The sequence below is a fragment of the Ranitomeya imitator genome, chromosome 6 (genome assembly GCF_032444005.1).
Source record: "Ranitomeya imitator isolate aRanImi1 chromosome 6, aRanImi1.pri, whole genome shotgun sequence".
Classification (NCBI taxonomy): domain Eukaryota; kingdom Metazoa; phylum Chordata; class Amphibia; order Anura; family Dendrobatidae; genus Ranitomeya; species Ranitomeya imitator.
In genome coordinates this window covers 86411401-86431068 of record NC_091287.1, presented here as the reverse complement: position 1 = coordinate 86431068, position 19668 = coordinate 86411401, and the positions used below count along the sequence as shown (strand labels likewise).

Here is a 19668-nt window from a genome sequence, read left to right as displayed (position 1 = left end):
GGTGGGCACATGTGCAGAGCAGTGTGGCCGCTACACTAGTGATCCGAGATTGTGGGTGGAGAGTGGTGATGGAGCTTGCTGTGGAGTGTCCGCTGTCAGGTTTGCCATCAATGTCTGATCAGTGGAGGTGTGGCATCAGCACCCTGCCAAACAGCTGGCAGAAGAGATCTGTTCAATCTACAGAATGTGGCCACTGCCAGGTGCTGCCCATGAGACCTATTGATTTGAATAGGTAGCTGATGTGCAGTTCCTAGACAGGGCCACTATCAGATGAAGCAACCCCCATAACTGAGCACTTCAGTCACTGGGAGTGGTGAGAGCAGCTTATTACCACATACAGGTCCTTCTCAAAAAATTGGCATATAGTGTTAAGTTTCATTATTTACCATAATGTAATGATTACAATTAAACTTTCATATATTATAGATTCATTATCCACCAACTGAAATTTGTCAGGTCTTTTATTGTTTTAATACTGATGATTTTGGCATACAACTCCTGATAACCCAAAAAACCTGTCTCAATAAATTAGCATATTTCACCCATCCAATCAAATAAAAGTGTTTTTTAATCACAAACAAAAAAAACAACAAATAATAATGTTCAGTTATGCACTCAATACTTGGTCGGGAATCCTTTGGCAGAAATGACTGCTTCAATGCGGCGTGGCATGGAGGCAATCAGCCTGTGACACTGCTGAGATGTTATGGAGGCCCAGGATGCTTCAATAGCGGCCTTAAGCTCATCCAGAGTGTTGGGTCTTGCGTCTCAACTTTCTCTTCACAATATCCCACAGATTCTCTATGGGGTTCAGGTCAGGAGAGTTGGCAGGCCAATTGAGCACAGTAATACCATGGTCAGTAAACCATTTACCAGTGGTTTTGGCACTGTGAGCAGGTGCCAGGTCGTGCTGAAAAAGGAAATCTTCATCTCCATAAAGCATTTCAGCCGATGGAAGCATGAAGTGCTCCAAAATCTCCTGATAGCTAGCTGCATTGACCCTGCCCTTGATGAAACACAGTGGACCAACACCAGCAGCTGACATGGCACCCCATACCATCACTGACTGTGGGTACTTGACACTGGACTTCAGGCATTTTGGCATTTCCTTCTCCCCAGTCTTCCTCCAGACTCTGGCACCTTGATTTCCGAATGACATGCAAAATTTGCTTTCATCAGAAAAAAGTACTTGGGACCACTTAGCAACAGTCCAGTGCTGCTTCTCTGTAGCCCAGGTCAGGCGCCTCCACCGCTGTTTATGGTTCAAAAGTGGCTTTACCTGGGGAATGCGGCACCTGTAGCCCATTTCCTGCACACGCCTGTGCACGGTGGCTATGGATGTTTCCACACCAGACTCAGTCCACTGCTTCCTCAGGTTCCCCAAGGTCTGGAATCGGTCCTTCTCCACAATCTTCCTCAGGGTCCGGTCTCCTCTTCTCGTTGTACAGCGTTTTCTGCCACATTGTTTCCTTCCAACAGACTTACCATTGAGGTGCCTTGATACAGCACTCTGGGAACAGCCTATTTGTTGAGAAATTTCTTTCTGGGTCTTACCCTCTTGCTTGAGGGTGTCAATGATGGCCTTCTTGACATCTGTCAGGTCGCTAGTCTTACCCATGATGGGGGTTTTGAGTAATGAACCAGGCAGGGAGTTTAAACACATGCAAAAGATACCTGAGGCTTTTATAGAGTTAATTAGTTGATTCAGAAGATTAGGGTAATAGGTCGTTTAGAGAACCTTTTCTTGATATGCTAATTTATTGAGACAGGTTTTTTGGGTTATCAGGAGTTGTATGCCAAAATCATCAGTATTAAAACAATAAAAGACCTGACAAATTTCAGTTGGTGGATAATGAATCTATAATATATGAAAGTTTAATTGTAATCATTACATTATGGTAAATAATGAAATTTAACACTATATGCTAATTTTTTGAGAAGGACCTGTACACCGGTCACTGGAACCAAAATACCATCGACTCAACTGTGCAGAAGAACACCAGCCAATGCTTATGTTTTTGGGAGTATCCTTCTTCCTCCCACATGGGGGAGAGTTTATACCAAACAGTTATATTTTGGGCTTAGCTGATTGCTTGACATCCTGTCATGTCTCCTCTGGATCACCCAGATGGTCAATGGCGAACTTCAAACGGGCTTGGACATGTGCTGACGTGAGCTGAGAGGGACCTTCTTTGGCCTGCAAGATTTTAATACATGACAACTTAGTGTTACCAACGGTAATGTTTCGAGACCCTGGTCCCAATGCTCTTCAGGTCATTGACCAGGTCTTCTCATGTAGTTCTGAGCGGATTCCTGACCTTTCTCAGAATACTCCTTGCCACACGAGGTGAAATGTTCCGTGGAGCCCCAAACCGAGAAAGATTGACATTCATCTTGTGTTTCATTTTCTAATTGTGCCAACAGTTGATGCTTTTTCACCAAACTACCTATTGTCCTGTAGCCCATCCAGGCCTTGTGCAGGTTTACAATTTTGTCCCCGATGTCCTTAGACAGCTCTTTGGTCTTGGCCATGGTCGAGAGGTTGGAGTGTGATTGATTGTGTGTGTGGACAAGTGTCTCTTATACAGGTAATGAGTTCAAATAGATGCAATAGTCAGTGTGCAGAGAAAAGTCCTGTCCCACACGTCCAGATAATTCTGGTACCAGAAAAATCGGTACCGGAATTATCCGTGTCCTCACGTGGCACATCCGTGTGCCGACTGGGTACCACACGCACTGTGCAGGAGACAGCGCTACAGTTAAGCGCTATCCCCTGCATCTGGTGCTGAAGCCGCCATTCATTTCTTCTCTCCAGCAGTGTTCGCTGGAGAGAAGATATGAAAAAAATTTTTTTTGGGTGTTTAAAAAAAAAGATCCCTGTCCCCAACCCCCTCCCACCCCCTGTGCGCCCCCCCACAGTTAATAAAATACTTACCCAGCTCCCTCGCTGCTTCCTCTCCTCGCCGCAGCTTCTCCTGTATGAGCGGTCACGTGGTACCGCTCATTACAGTGATGAATATGCGGCTCCACCCCTAACGCTGCTGGAGAGAAGAAATGAATGGCAGCTTCAGCACCACGCTGGGGGGACAGCGCTTACTGTAGCGCTGTCTCCTGCACGGCACACGGACAGCATCCGTGTGCGGTACGTGTTTTACACGGACCCATTGACTATAATGGGTCCGTGCAATACGTGTGCTCCCACAAACACTGACATGTCTTCGTGTGTATCGATAGTGTATCAAATACTTATTTTTCCCACTGTATGTAGCCAGCCAAAGATGGCAGAGCAGGGGTGTTAATGAAGCAACACTAAAAGATAGTGATCAGGAAGGGTTCATATTTCCAATACAAAAAAACAAATTATATTGTAACACTAATGTATAATCATAATATACTGAATGTTATTAAAACTTGCAGATTATGTCTACCACAAACCTTACTGATCCAAAATAGCCACATAATTAATGCAGCTACATACCGATACCAATATAAAGTAACAGCGCTTGTTATCGGGGCACCTCCTCAGTATAACCATACAATATATTATCCACCTACAGGATACTGTATAAATTAACTTATTTATACCATTAAAAATAATCTGAGCACAGCAGTAATAATCCTAAAACAAGACCTTTTTCCAGAGTCAGGATATAAATAATCACCAAAAAATGCTTTCTACATCAATACACAGAGATGTTATGATGTTGCATTCATTAGTTCCTGATTATAGATGTTGGGACCAAAGTAACAGTGTCCTTGTGCAGTTAAAGAAAATTAAACAAGAAAGAAAAAAGTGTGGATCTCGCCTAATTCGTATGCAGACTGTCATCAGAGTCCCATCCATATGAGTCGAAGCATCCCACCCTCTCAATGCGAGGGAATTCTTGTGGGAAACTAGACCTACTTAGCTACTGACCTTGTTAGCGCAGGAGCAAATTTATGGGGCACGACAGGGCAGATTGAGGGATGCGGGGGGGGGGGGGGGGGGGGAAAGAGCGAACACTTCATTCCAATCCCTTTTCCTACTGTGAACAGGTAACTAAAGTAGGTTATCTGCTGGGAACAGACACAAGGTCTGGACCCAGTGTTAACCAGAGGTTGGAGGCAACAAATTTATTACCTCTGGAGAAAACCCCTTTGGTCTTCAAAGGAATTATATCACAAACTTGGTCTCCGAAGTCTGGTTATGAATATTGGGGATTTTGTGACAAGCACAGTTATGGGAGACATATTTTTGGCATCTTGAGCCTTTGATGAACGCAATGCCATGTAATTGCACTGCGGAGAGGCCTGTGGATCAGCCTCGAATTACCATTAGATGGATGAAGGTATATATGCCATGTTTTCTAGCTATGGAAAGTTAAAATCATGATAGGAAATATGGCATTAATATCTCATTATGTCATAATATCCAGACCAGCCAATGTGGATCTGATGCCAGCTACGATAATGTGGTGGAAAAGCTTATAATCATCTTCAAACAGTTGGTTCAGGGCTTATCGATCGCCACCTTTGAGGGATTGAAGGACCCGATGGTGAAGGACTAGATTTTGCATCTTTGTACAGTTGAGGTGTGTCAGTTAATGATGGACTGGGAGCCAAAAGAGGCAGCCAAAGCAGCACAGATCGCCGATACCTATGAGGGAGCCATAACCCCTGGAAATGCCACTGCCAAAGGTCACCCACTCTTCCTGCCACCTTTACCAAAGGCTCAGCCACAGCTCATACCTGATTCCAGTGAACGCTTTACCTACACCCAGGGACACCGGTGCTGAACGAACCCTCATCCGCCCTGGGTTGGTGTCTTCTGATGACATTATACCTGGAAAGACCATATCTGTCACCATGATTGTGTATTTTCAGTGGCCATTGTCGATGGCCTGGGTTTTCCTTTGCTGAGGTGCTGAGAGGGGGTTGAGGAAAGTGGGGGTGCCCAAAAACCTCCCCATGAATGTTTTATTGAGGACCAATCTGGGACAGTTGGTCACTTAGTTTGTCCCTGACAACCTTCCCAGATCTGGTAAGTCATGTAATACAAATGTTGATAATATGGATGTCAATGTCGTAAATGATGACAATGTGTTTTATTGTACCGGAGAACTCAGCCACTGATGGGTGATGTGGCTGAGGATCATCTAAAATCAGTGAGCATCAGTGCCAAGGGCAATGGGGAAAGGCACGAGGACCATGATGAAGGCGATCATGTGCAGCTGACTAACGTCAAGACGAATTGTAACATGGCTGGTAAGCTGCCCCATAATTAACACTGCTACTGAGGTATTGGGGCATGATGGTGGGAAAGTATTACCCATGGCCTGTCTTGAGGGTTGAAACATGTCTGATTTAAGCTTGGGAAGGAGAAAAAGAGCTAACACTTCATTGCTTAGAGGGAAGCACTTAGCCAATATTTAGGGAAATCATTATTTAACTGACCAATGAACCATCCAAAAATTGGAATAGCTCATGGTCATCAGAAAAACCCAAGCAGCATGTATAATAAAGTATCTCATGCCGAAATGGCCCAATAAACATAATGGGAATAAAGCATCTTACCCCAGCATGGCAATGGACTCAGGCTGTGATTCACTGGAATAATGAATCCCCAACGAGCGTTTCACGTATTTAGTGTCCTGCTTTCTCAAGGGAAGATTATAAAGATAAAATCATGAAAGGAAATATGGCATTAATATCTCCTGCCTAAGACCTCCAAGAGGGGGTAGATATCCTGAAAATCTGGGATCCCATAATTTTTGAGGACTCCAGCCACATCCCATTGACCAACTCCCGTATGATGTCACCACAGGAGGTATGTAGGAGTGACTGATAGGCAGGGGTCACACTTGCGAGTGCAATGCGAGAAACTCGCATCAATACCCGGAACTGCAGCCAGCACTCGGAACCGGAGTGTGCGGCTGCATGTATTTCTATGCAGCTGAAGGCTCCGGTCCGAACCGCCGGCGGCAGTGCCGGGTATTGAGGCGAGAAAAAAATAGGAAATAGAAAAAAAAAGTGCCCTAAAAAGCTAAGTAGCTTACCCATGATGGAAATAACCAGGTACCGAGGAACCAGATCCACCCCCAAGGATTTACAGCGGAATTACAGCGTTTTTTCCGCTGTTTTTGTGCGGATTCCACCTGCGGTTTTACACTTGCGGATTTCAATTGTGGAGCAGGTGTAAACCACTGCGGAATCCGCACAAAGAATTGACATGCTGAGGAAAAAACACCGCTGCGTTTCCGCGTGTTTATTTCCGCAGCATGCGCACTGCGGATTTTGATTTACATACGTTTACATGGTACTGTACAACGCATAGAAAAAAAACAGCTGCGGATCCGCAGCGTGTGCACATAGCCTAACTGTTCATATGTTCAGGATTTTAACCCATTACTTGCCAAATTAGAAATTTTCATTTGACGGATTTTTCAGAAAAGGGCGTCCCAATATTCAATTAAAAATGACAATGACATGATTTCCTATTTTGAAAACATTCATTTTACAAACACAACACAAAAAATTGGACCTAATTATAAAAATTATAAAATCTTAGTTGCTAGAAGCAAAAGATTAGGCGTCCCAAAAAAAGGACATTGGTAGATAATGGGTTAAGTGACTTTTAACCTCTTCAGCTTTCCAAAAGCACCAAGCAGTTAAAATAAGTGTGTGGACAATTCTTCAGGCGTTCTTCGCTTGGGGGACACACAATTCTTTACAACAAGACGCCTGCTTTTTTTGGGAGAGTTTTATGAGCGTTTCCACCTTACAAAAATGCTCAGGATTTAGTGATTGCTTAATAGCAAAAAAAAAAAAAAAAAAAACGCTACAAAAACCGCACAAAAGAATGCCCCCAAAACTAAAAAAAAAAAAAAAACGCAAAATAAGCTTTAGGCTGGAGTCACACTAGCGTAGAACACGGACGAGTGCTATGTGAGAAAACATTACATCGCACTCGGACCAGTGTTAATCTCTGGGGCAGCTCCCATCACTGTTTTTTTCCTCGGGCGTATTCAGTGTGCGAGTGAAATCGCAGCATGTTGTGATTGTACCTGTATATCGCCGAAGTCTCGCCAATGCAAGTCTATGGGTGAGAGCAAAAATCGCACACCACAGGGATCATTAGTGTAGCTGGTGAGGAATATGCACACATTTTCCTCATTTCAGCCCGTTGATCTATTAAATTCCATAGAATGTAAGTCCGCAAGGACAGGGTCCTCTCCCCTCTGTACCAGTCTGTCATTGTAAACTTGTAAACGATATCTATAACGCTGTATGTAAGCCCTTTCTCATGTACAGCACCATGGAATTAATGGTGCTATATAAATAAATAATAATAACAATAATTAAATTCAATGGGGAAAAGCAGTGAGAAATGTAAAGCCATATGCATGTCACACGGATACATAAGTGCGAGAAAAATCGCACCATCGCTTTGCAAACGCATTACACACAGATGACCATAACACTTGTGCGACTCTCAGCAGGGAGACTCGGACCAATTTTCCATACAGTAAGTGTGACCCCGGCCTTAAAATCACTTCACTTCAGGAAACATTGTAAAAAAAAACGTAAAAAAGACACTAGGAAAAAAAACAGAAAATGTCAAACTGCAGACACATCTTACTGCAGCAGTGGTTTTTTTTAATCTATTATTAAAGTCACCATACTAAATGCCAGAATATATTCCCCTCTGAGACGTATTTTTTCTTTTTCATTTCCTCTTAGCATTGGCTTTAAAAGCCGCACAAAAAAGCGAGTGTGGAGCGTGCCATAAAGGAAGATTTATGTGAGATTTGTTTCACCTCCATAAGCCACACTGGAAAAACCTGACAATTTGTGGCAAATTCAAGATGCAAACAGTCTCATATAAATGTAGCATTAAGCTTAGTCCTCCTGCACATGTCCGTGTTTCCAGCACGAGTGGTTTCCGTTTTTTTTTTTTTTCACAGATCCCACACATTCCCATTATAACCTATGGGGCTGTGCACATGTCCGTATTTTTTGGGCAGCACAAATGATAAAGACCAATACAAGTCTATGGGTCCATGAGAAACACGCACAGCACACGGATGGTAGCAGTGTACGGCCCGTGTGCTGCCCGAGTGTAACACTGCACAGTATAGGAGAAGCTGAGGAGTTTATTTCTTTAGCCAAACTAGAAAAACACTGATGACCACACGGATGGTAAAAAGGACACACGGATGACATCCAGGGCCAGCGTCAGCAACCGGCGCACCTGGGCAAATGCCGGGGTCCTGAGCAGGCGAGGGGCCCACTCGCCGTCAGGGACACCAGCGTGCGCAGTGGATGCTTCATGAGACTGTCTGAGATCGGGCTCTGAGCTCTACATGAGACGGCACAGAGCGCACTGAAAGATGGCAGAGGGCCCGGCAGCGGCTGGAGGAGCAGTTGATGCCAGGCTGTGGCTGCTGCAGGCAGTGAGGATGGAGCCACAGAGCTCAGGCTCATACACCCGGCGCCGCCGCTCTTCTCACCTGGCGGCTGGGGGCTTCTCAAGGAGTGCGCCTGCAGGAACACAGGGCTCCAGGGACGTCTGGTTTGCACTCCGGCACGTGTAGCAGATGGAGGTACCGGGGTCGGCATGGGAGTGTTGAGCTGCCCCAGGACTCAGCGCCCTGCTGTTGCCCCTTTTGCACCTGGCTCTGGGTAAGTCCACACCCATCACAGGGCACTATTTGCACCCAGCACTTACTATCTTGCCATGCTACCACTCATAGCTGCTGTAAATGGTGACCCCAAACAGCGCCATATATGTGCTGCGACCCCCAATCGTCTGCACCCCTGTATTGTGTGTGATCTTGTAAGTGGGAGCAGACATGGTATAGTGAGAACCCCTATTTATCTTTATGTACCCCTAAATGCCTGTCTCTGTGCACCCCATATAGCTATTTGAACCCAATGCCTGTCCTGTGTCTGTGTTCACCCCCATATATCTATATGCACCCCTATACACCTGTCATATGTGTCTGTGTGCACCCCCATATATCTATATGCACCCCCATACGCCTGTCCTATGTGTCTGTGTGCACCCTATATATCTTTATACACCCCTATACTCCTGTCCTATGTGTTTGTGTGCACTCCCATATATCTAAATGCACCCCTATACGCCAATCCTGTACCCGTGTGCATCCCAATATCTTTATGCACCCCTATATTAATGTACCATGGGCCCCTCATTAAACTGTATGGAGCATTATATGGGCCTCATTATACTGTATGGAGCAATACATGGGGCTCATCATATACTGGAGCATTATATGGGGCCCATTCTGTGTGAAGCAATTTATGGGGCTCATACTGTATGGAGCATTATATTGGGCTCAAACTGTATGGAGCTGATTACACTGTATGGGGCAATATATGGGGCACATTATTCTGCATGGAGCAATATATGGGCCTCCTAATACTGTATGGAGAACTATACTGTCCGATTTCTGAGCTAATGTAGAATGTACAATAGATATCACTAATGTAATGTAAGAAGTGAAATCTTTGGCATTGTACTATATCTATATTTATCTGCCGTATCTGTGCATCATGAATTGTGGTATATGTTAAAGGGGCCCACAGACTTTTTCGCCTGGGGCCCAGAAAAACTTGGAGCCGGCCCTGATGACATCGGTACCAATTTAATACCGACATGTGAAGGAGGCATAAACAGGAGGAGAGATCATGGGGATCTACTGCTACTTTTTGCAGCTGTGGCTTGTTGATCACAATTTAAAGGCTCCTGTGCAGATCCCTGAGCAGCTCATTCACTTCTCAGGATGTTGGTGGTAGTAGTGGGATGGCTGGTGCTGCTCTGCCTAGGCTCTGGCTTCCAGGCAGGAAAAAGTAAGTGCGGGGTTAACCATTTTGGTTGTTGGTTAGAAACTTTAGTATTACAAGATCCACAATGTATGTTATAGACCTAGATGGGAGTCGGTAAGAATGGCACCGAGGTTTTGTGCTGGTTGTTTTGATATCACTGATAATTATTCTGTGGTGTGTATCCTGGTAAGTACTAGGACTCCTTTGCTTAGGCCAGGTTCACATTTGTGTTCAGGAGGGCTTGCGGATGGCCGCGTTCTTCCTCCCTGAAGCTCTGCCTACTTCTGTATGCGTCCTGGGTTTTGCTGTGTGCCTATTTTCAATATTGGGTATGCAGGGACATGCATGGTATGCGGATGTGTCTGCATGTGGTGATTTTGATGTGTGCGGCGACTACACAGAAGTAGGTGGAGCTTCAGGGAGGAAGTACGCAGCCATCCTGAACGCAAATGTGAAACCAGCCTTAGGCCAGTCTCACACGTCCAGATAATTCCGGTACCGGAAAAATCGCTACCGGAATTATCCGTGTCCGTGCGTTTATGTGGCATCCGTGTGCCGACTGGGTACCACACGGAGCGTGTAGGAGACAGCGCTAGAGATAAGCGCTGTCCCCTGCATCTGGTGCTGAAGCCACCATTCATATGTTCTGTACAGCAGCATTCGCTGGAGAGAAGATATGAAAAATTATTATTATTATTATTATTATTATTATTATTATTATTATTATTATTATTTAAAGATCCCTGAAACCCAACCCCCCCCCCCCCCCCCCCCCGCTGTTAATAAAATACTCACCCGGCTCCCTCGCAGCGTCCTGTCCTGGCCGCACCTTGTACTGTATGAGCGGTCACGTGGGGCTGCCCATTACAGTAATGAATATGCGGCTCCACCCCTATGGGAGGTGGAGCCACATATTCATGACTGTAATCGGCGGCCCCACGTGACAAAGGCCCCAAATTGAATTTGATTATTGTCTTCACTGAATACAGAATCTCCTATTTTTACTCATGAATTGAGTACAAACTCGACCCAGGAGGAGAAAAAAAAAACAAATGGTGTTCCTGTGCTGAGAGAATCTTACAAATGTCTGACCATACAGGAACATGGTCTGAGCATACCACAGCTCCTGGGCAGGGAGGAGGCAAGAGTATACAGACATTACAGCACGGGATCACAGCTAAGGAAAATATTGCTTAAAAACAGGCAGTGACCTGTGCTGTCTGTATACTCTTTTGCATCCTCCCCTGCCGCAGAGCTGTTGTATAATCAGACCATGTTCCTTTAAAATCACTAATGATGTCACGAAAGTCCAATTCACACAGTATATCTGACCTTGTCAACCCTTGAAGTCCTGAAAGGGTGTTAAAGATTAAAATAAGTACGTATGTATGTATATTGTAGAAATTTGGGCTGTCTATATCAAAGACTGCTGCTGGGCTGTATATATGAGAGGCTGTTGCGGTGCTGGCTGTATATAGAATAGGGGCTGTATAAAGTGTATACACAGCAATATACTGTGAACAGGTCCACACTATACAGTATACACAGACACACTAATGCAGGCTATAGTGTGGACTTGTGTATATATAGTATGGTACTGTGTAGGACAGGAGCCGCAAGAAAGATATAGACAGACACAGACAGAGATCATACTCGCCCACCGTGACACTGAAGATTGAACCACTTCACCTCTGGATCTTCAGTGACTGAAGATCCAGAGAGAAGTCCTGCCGTGCTCCGCGGTGGAGAATCCTCTTCTCGCGCCGACATCGTGGCTCCACCACCACCTCCCTCGAAGGCCGCTGAACAAACTCTCATCTGATCTAATCCGAGGGAGCGATCATATAGCTGAATAGGTCGCGCCTAGAAGCTTCTGTTGGGATTGGAGAAGGCTGCCGCATGCCATAAGCTAAGCATTAGGTACAGGGAGGGTACTAAGGAAGTCTGGCTAGCCAGGTCAGTGGATGCTGACGCAGCTCAGGTGCCATGACTCTGCCGCTCTGCACCAGCCACTGAGATGTAGGACCGTGGCCAGGTCCCTAAACTTTCAATAGTTTCTCTATTGTTAAATATTCCTTATCATTAGAAATGGTTCACAACAAAGAGATGTGTATTTTACATGTTTTTAGATTTATCCCTATATTGGTGGGTGGCCAAGGGCTTGGGCCCACCCTTAAATCCGGGCCTGCTGTACAGTCAGACACAGCCATTATACACTACACAACAGGGGCACATTTATGAGATTATCTCAGCACAGGAACACTCTTTTTTTTTTTTTTTTTTTTTTTTTTTTTTTACACATCCAAGTGAATTACTGTTAATGAAAATGTACCTTATGCTTAGTCTTGTGGTGTTGGCATGAAGATTTGACTTTTACAGTCCCACATTGTGCCTCTTAACAGGGTTTCATGATGTAATGGAGTTTGGCAGGAAATCTGGTTCCAAAGGTCACAGTAACCATATTGCCGGCTGGTCTCCTGAGACCAACTCCTGGGATGAGAAACTCTACCCTGCCTGGAAGTCTGATGATTCTAGATGGGAGAACTGCTGGAGAGGTATTCCTCAAATGTATCCATGGCTCAATTTCACTGAAAATGACTTGATATCCTGCTGACTTAACCTTTCTGTCTAGGTGGCAAAGTGGTGGCATTGCTGACCAGTGACAGCCCTGCGCTGATAGGGTCAAATATCACTTTTGCTGTGACCCTGCGGTTTCCCCGCTGTCAGCGAGAGAATGAAGATGGAGACATTGAATACGAAAGGGGATGTGGAAATGGTAAATGCGGAGCGAGCGGCTATAGATTAGATGCTGTATTATGGTATGAGGCCAATGAAGTATCGTTGTCTCTGTAGCTTCCTCCAGCTTCTCTGACCAGTATGTGTACAACTGGACCAAGTGGATGGACTTCTGCGATGAAGGAAACTGCAGTTTCTCCAGTAACTTTCCAGATGGAAAACCATTCCCACATCACCCGCACTGGCGACGCCAAAACTTCATCTACATCTTCTCCACCCAAGGTAAAGGCCCCGTCACACTTAGCGACGCTAAAGCGATCCCGACAACGATACGACCTGTCAGGGATCGTTGCTGCGTCGCTATGTGGTCGCTGGTGAGATGTCAAACAGTGAGATCTTCCCAACGACACAGCAGCGATGCGGCGACCTGTACAACGATGTCACATGGCAGCTATTTCATGACGATTCAGACCTCAATGAGGGACGTCCTGTCAACGAGGTCGTTGGTAAGGTGTCAAACACAGCGATGTGTGCTACCCAGCGGGACCTCAACGATAAAAAAAAAAAAAAGGTCCAGGCCATTCCGACACGACCAGCAATCTCACAGCAGGGGCCTGGTCGCTGCTACGTGTCACACATAGCGAGATCGCTACTGAGGTCGCTGCTGCGTCACAAAACTTGTGACTCAGCAGCGATCTCGCTAGCGATCTCTTTGTGTGACGGGGGCTTAAGGCTTCTAGGGTTTTTTTTTTTTTTTGTAAAGCTGGATCTACTGAGTAAGTCTGGTGGCTATATTCTAAAGTTTTCATACCAGAATTCTGGATTAGAGGATTTGAAAATTCACAATTTAAGTACAACTTAGCCTTGAACCTACACTTTGACTGGTCTTGACACCAGTTCTCCCAGCTCAGTCAAAACTGGTGGAGCCAAGAAAGTGGTGAGATGACAGCTTATCTAATACTTCACCAGCTCTGAAGTTCCTGGACTGTAGTGAGATTTATGGCATGGTGCACACCACTCATTAAATGCTCCAGAGTCATGAAGAGGTGTCAGGAATATGTAACTCCAGTGCACCTGCGGGCCCCCCCCCATCAACAATGGCAGTCTTGACAAGTCGGTCCAATAGTCTGCAGGATTATGCAACAGTGCTTTTGAAGGAGTGGTCTAGTGAAAAATAACTTCTTGCTTATCTACATGAGGTAACATGCTAAATAGTGGGAGTCTCGGCACTGCCGCTAACCAGCAGAATGGGGCACTTTTCTTCTTCTTGCTGAATGAAGTGTCAGGTCAGATGTTTGAGCACCAATGCATGGCTCCTGAATTTTTATGGCAGCTACACACAGTAAATGTAGTGGTGGGCAGGCATCCCAAGGCTTGAAGAAGAGGAAAAAAAAAACCTGCTCAATTGAAGTAAAAAACTTGCATAAAAAAAAGTTGGCTTGGAGGTTTTTTTTTTTTTTTGTTTTTTTTTCCTGCAAATTTGTCTTGTGCATGCTGAAAATTTAGTGCATAAGTGTTCTACTTCTTGTTTTAGTAACAAACTTATTTTATTTTTGTCTTGTCCCCCTGATCAGGCCAGTATTACCAACAGATGGGGAGATCTTCTGCCATTCTGTCCATAAATACTACCAACATCACAGCCGGCACACAATTGATCGAAGCCACTGTATTCAGAAGAGGTTACCGGAAACATTACCCAGTTGCAAAAGCGAGCAGCATTTATGTAGTAACTGGTGAGTGGTGGAGTACACTGGGCCCTTAAAGGAAACCTCTCACCCCCCAACCCCCCCTTCCCCTCAGGCATTTGTAACTAAAAGAGCCACCTTGTGCAGCACTAATGCTGCATTCTGACAAGGTGGATCTTCTAGTTATGATGATTGCACACGCTGAAATAAACGTTTATAAAATGTGCCCCCTCATACCCTGAAACCGTCCCAGAGGCGGGATATCCTCACCCCCCCCCCCCCCCCCAATCAGACGCAATACAGCTGTCACTCTGGGCCTGTGGGCGCTGCCTCCTCTGGCTGCATTATCGGCGCCTGCGCATGCAACTGCGCATGCCCGGAAAGAAGAAAAAAAAAAAAAGAATAAACTTAATGCGCCGGGGACAATAATGCTGCAAGAGGAGGTGGCGCGCGCACAGCTGCAGAGTGACGGCTGGGCTGCGTCTGATTAGGAAGGAAAGTCCTGCCCCGGGACGGTTTCAGGGTATGAGGGGGCACATTTTATAAACGTTTGTTTCAGCGTGTGCAGGCATCATAACTAAAAGAGCCACCTTGTCAGAATGCAGCATTAGTGCTGCACAAGGTGGCTTTTAGTTACAAACGCCTGAGGGGGTGACAGGTTCCCTTTAAACTCTAGCACAGACTGACACATATGGTAGCTGTCTACTAGGATTTTAAAAGGGGGACATGTTATAGACACTCACTGTCAAAGGAGCATGATTGTGCTAGGGTTTTGTAACAATACAGGCATGGTCAGCACTCTAAAATTATCTTAAAGGTAACTTGGAATCAGAAACTTGATGAGTGACGTGTCACTTGCTTTGCTGTTTCAATAAAATCCATTGTTTCAGCAGATGATCACTTGGTGTCTCATACCTCCTAGTCCTATTTAAACATACCCACTAAATGGCAGCTTTCTTATCACATGGCAAAATCTCTGACAGATCTCTATTTCTTTTAACAGACCTTCTGGCTGTATTTTTCTGAAATGAGACTTTTTTTCCCCCCCCCCCCCCCTTAAGATCAAATTCCATTTTATGTGAAGCTTTCTCAGAAGAATGACAAGAATTCCTCAGACAACATCTTTATTAAGGATTCACCAATTGAGTTTGACATCCGAATCCATGATCCGAGCCATTATCTGGATAAAGCTAAACTGACCTTCGCCTGGGATTATGGTGATGGGAATGATTCGCTTTCCAACAGCCCAGTCTCTAATCATAACTATACCCAGCTTGGAAACTTCAGTGTTAATTTGACCATCAGAGCTGCCATTCCAGGTCCATGTAAACCAGCTACACCCACTCCAATCCATACAACACTTCTACCAACTACCACCAGTACTTTCACCACTCCTTTCACCACTCCCAACTCTACTGGTAAGTGGGCATAGCCTTAATATCTAAATAATATGAACTGGGATAGTGTGTGTAGTAACCTGTATGTAAGATTGCATCACATAATGGCAACCATTCTTTGCAGGTAACTCTACAGAATTCACATCCTTTGAGACTGAAACTCCTCTGCCCACTGAGATGCCCAATGTTACCACCAGCCATGTTACCAGCAGCCATGCCACCACTCCATATTCAACTCCTGCCCCAGACTGCTTCATATATAGATATGGCTATTACCACAACAACCTCACAGTTGTAGGTGAGTTGACCGACACTTCTATAGAGATTCTTGCAATACAGGCCCAAGAACCTTAATTCTTCACATCACTAACTTTTAGATGGTATCCTTGAGGTGAACATTGTTGAGATGACCAGTGTTCAGGTATCCACATCTACAACCGGAAACTCTCTAATTGACTTTGTGGTAACTTGTGAAGGAAGGTATGTCTCTGTAAAACCCATTTCTGCCAAACCTGTAATGCTGTTCCCTGTTTGAGATGACCATTGTTCTCTCAGCCTGCCTACAGATGCCTGCACAATAGTCTCAGATGCCAGCTGCATGATTCCTCAAGACATGGTCTGTGATGTCGTCCCAGCTTCTGATCAATGCTTACTGACCCTACGAAGAGCATTTGAACCAGGATCTTACTGTGTCAATATTACACTGAGCGATGGTGCAAGTTTGGCTCTCGCCAGCACACTGGTGTCTGTAGATGGTGGTGAGTGACTCTGTACTATGGAATAATTAGCCTATAGTAGCTTCTGATTTATAGACCTTGCTTTAAAGGGGGCTGTCAGTCCAAATAGACAAGTTTGCAGACCTATGAATTCTCTTAACCCCCACCCCAGTACATGTGCTGCAGGGATTTGCCAATTTGAGTATGTATGTGTTATACATGCTACACCCACAAGATGGTCGTCACTAGACAGGGCATGGTCCCGGCTCCATAGAAGTGTATGGACTGAGGCCATGTCCACTGGCCAGGTTATGTATAACTTGTATATAACCTCCGGTCCCAGCTCAGAAATTGGCAAATACCTCAACGCAGAGTGACTGCAGACTTATTGACTGGGACTGGACAACCCTTTTAAGAAGCTTTCAAATGACTTTGTTGCAAAAAAGAAAAGAAAACTGGCCCTCAAATGTGATCATGCATGACTCTAAGTAGAAAAAGTATGCAAATTAAAGTCTAAACCTGTAATGTTCCCCCTCTAGGTTCTTCACCACAGACGGCTTATGCAGTACTTATTCCTTTAGCTCTTGTAGCCCTTGTCGCTCTGGTGATTGGTGTTGCCCTGTACAGGTGAGTTTGTGCTTCAGCTATTTATTGTGATATTTGGGATTCACGTGTAACCTTCTCTTACCTCAGGTGGATACTCTACAGTAAATTGCATGAACATTTGAGTAATTTTTTTTTTTTTCTCTAGGAGATACAAGGAATACAAACCTATTGCCAATGCATCAGATGGACGAGGTGGTCAAGGAATTGCTGTGTACTTCAGTCAGGTTAAGGATGTTCTCTTCAAAAGAAACCATGAGCATGATCCTCTTCTGAATAGCAAGGCTACAATAATATAATCCTGCTGTAATGTCTGCCATGTATTGGTATTCTGTTCCATTTAAGGTGGTGAAGCTGCAGTCAATAAAATTTTCTTTATTTAAAATGTTTCCTAACTAATATGCAATACAGCAGGATCTCCTAACTGATCCACAAGGCGACCATTTACAGTCCATTCAAGTAAGACACTGGCACATAATGGCTACAGCCCAGTAACTACTGCATTTAGGTTCTTTGATCCGGCATGCTAATATTTTTAGTATCTATAGGATTGCACACCTAACACTGTCCTGATGAGAAATGCATAAAACATTCAGAGTAAATATTGGCATGAAACTTCATCTTTAAGTTGCCTAAGAACCTGCAGCTCTAAAAGGTGTCCGGCTGGGATAACAGGCCCACCAGTAACATTGACTTTATGGACCCCATTGTTCAGCTACACACACTGGCCTCAGTCACATTGTGCATCTATATAATACACTGGGTACAGAGGCAAACAAGTTCTTATTATCCCCCCCCTCCCTGGCTCATGATAGCTGGGTCACTACAAGACAATGTATCACATGATGCAAATGCTGAGTTCAGCAGATCAAGCAAAGCGGCTGTGTTTAAAGATACTTTTTGTCTATATTCACACAATTGCTTTAGAACTGCGTTTTAACCCCTTTGCCATGTAAGTCAAAATTGGCTCTGTCATAAAGTCCAATTTTGGAACTCTGACCAGTGTCACTTTATGTGGTAACTTAAATGCTTCAAACTAACCCAGGGATTCAAATTATTCTTGTAACCCATTGAAAGGTCAGCAGGATTATGCACGGCGCTGTTATACTGATTACAATGATGCCTTGATTGATTAAAACCGTCTTGTGGCTCTTTGGCTTTATTTTCAGTTGGGCTGGGATCACACGTGCAAGAAACTCGCATGAGTCTCGCATCTCAATACCCGGAACCGGAGCACTCGGCTGCATAGAAATACATGCAGCCGCACACTCCGGCCATAAGTACTGGCGGCAGTGCCGGGTATTGAGATGCGAGACTTGTGAGTTTCTCGCACGTGTGATTCCGGCCTTAATGATGTGTTCTGGGGTGGCCTGTGGAGGGGTCTTCATGTGGTGCTCTTATTTAGGTACCCAGCAGTATGGCTTCTGACAGATCTGTGCTGCACCATGATCGCATCCATAAAGTGCAGTTAATTATTCTTTCTGATGGTATCCAATAAATTCCCCCCCCCCCCTCCATAAAAATGAAGGAAAAAAGGGTCTCTTGGCAAAAACTCGGTGCTTAAACTGGTATGTTAAGTGTGTGTGTGTGTGTGTGTGTGTATGTATGTGTATATATATATATTTTTATTTATTTTTTTTTAAATAAGTTATTACTAGTCTTGTACAGAGACTGACTAACATTTCCCATATGTCGAAGTTTATAGCTGCATAATGGTCAATTTTTTTTTTTTTTTTTTTTTTTTTTTTTTTTTTCCCCCTTAACTTTTTTTTCTTTTGCAAGAGGTAACATGAAAAGGTGAACACTGCAGTTTGTTACCTACTTTCTTCTGAGCATGGCCAGGGGTGTAACTACAACAGGCAGGGCTGCCACTAGAAATTTCGGGGCCCCATACTGGCAAAATTTTCGGGGCCCCCTTGAGACTCCGCCCAGGCTCCACCCCAGCCCCGCCTCCAGGCTCCACCCCTCAAACTGTCCACAGTCCCACCGCTCTCTCTTGGAAAAACTCCACTTCTCACCAATCACACATTAACAGTTCCCATCACCAGATCACACATATAGCCGGCAGCTTTTGTTTTGGCCAAAAGATTTTTTAAGCCGCCACCATAACACGGTAGACACTTTTGGCCGGGCCCTACTCTACTGTAACCTATTAAATATTTGTTAAAATATGCAATACAATTTAGGTATATTTTTATTTATTTTTCAATTTTTAAAATGACCAATAATATCACATAGAAGGAACAAATACCACAACACCATGTCCAGACCACATATTACCACCACATAGTGACTAAATACTACAATTCTGATCAGTAATTTAAAAAAAAGCACCATACTATCACCATAAGTGCCATTATACACAGGAGATCTGTACTTAGTATGCAGTGTCTGTGTACAGATAATATAGTGATCACTAGTGAAATTATACACAGGAGCTCTGTATACAGTGTATAGTGTCAGTGTATAGGTAGCACACTGACTCACCAGTGACGTCTCTAGGTGAAGTCCTTCATCTTTCATCCAGCACAGACCGCCATCATTTCATCCAGCCAGGACTTCTCTCTGCAGGAAATAACAGTTATCTCGAGCTCCGCTTGCAGAACCCATTACTTAATTTTTCACAACTTCTACATTACACCACATGAAGAAGGCGACCTAGTATCACTCTATACAGTAACAGGACCGCCCCCCATTTAAAAC

General features: G+C 44.5%; 1 protein-coding gene across 1 annotated transcript; it reads left to right on the top strand.

The window, feature by feature from the left end:
- The first annotated feature begins 9730 nt into the window (after positions 1 to 9730).
- On the top strand, positions 9731 to 17344 carry LOC138641989 (protein QNR-71-like). Its single transcript, XM_069729859.1, has 11 exons — positions 9731 to 9852; positions 12231 to 12383; positions 12461 to 12604; positions 12682 to 12846; positions 14139 to 14297; positions 15311 to 15667; positions 15771 to 15944; positions 16024 to 16126; positions 16202 to 16404; positions 16902 to 16989; positions 17114 to 17344. Exons 1-11 carry the CDS (start codon positions 9786 to 9788, stop codon positions 17262 to 17264), a joined length of 1764 nt encoding a protein of 587 aa, XP_069585960.1. The 5' UTR covers positions 9731 to 9785; the 3' UTR covers positions 17265 to 17344.
- Positions 17345 to 19668: the final 2324 nt, after the last annotated feature.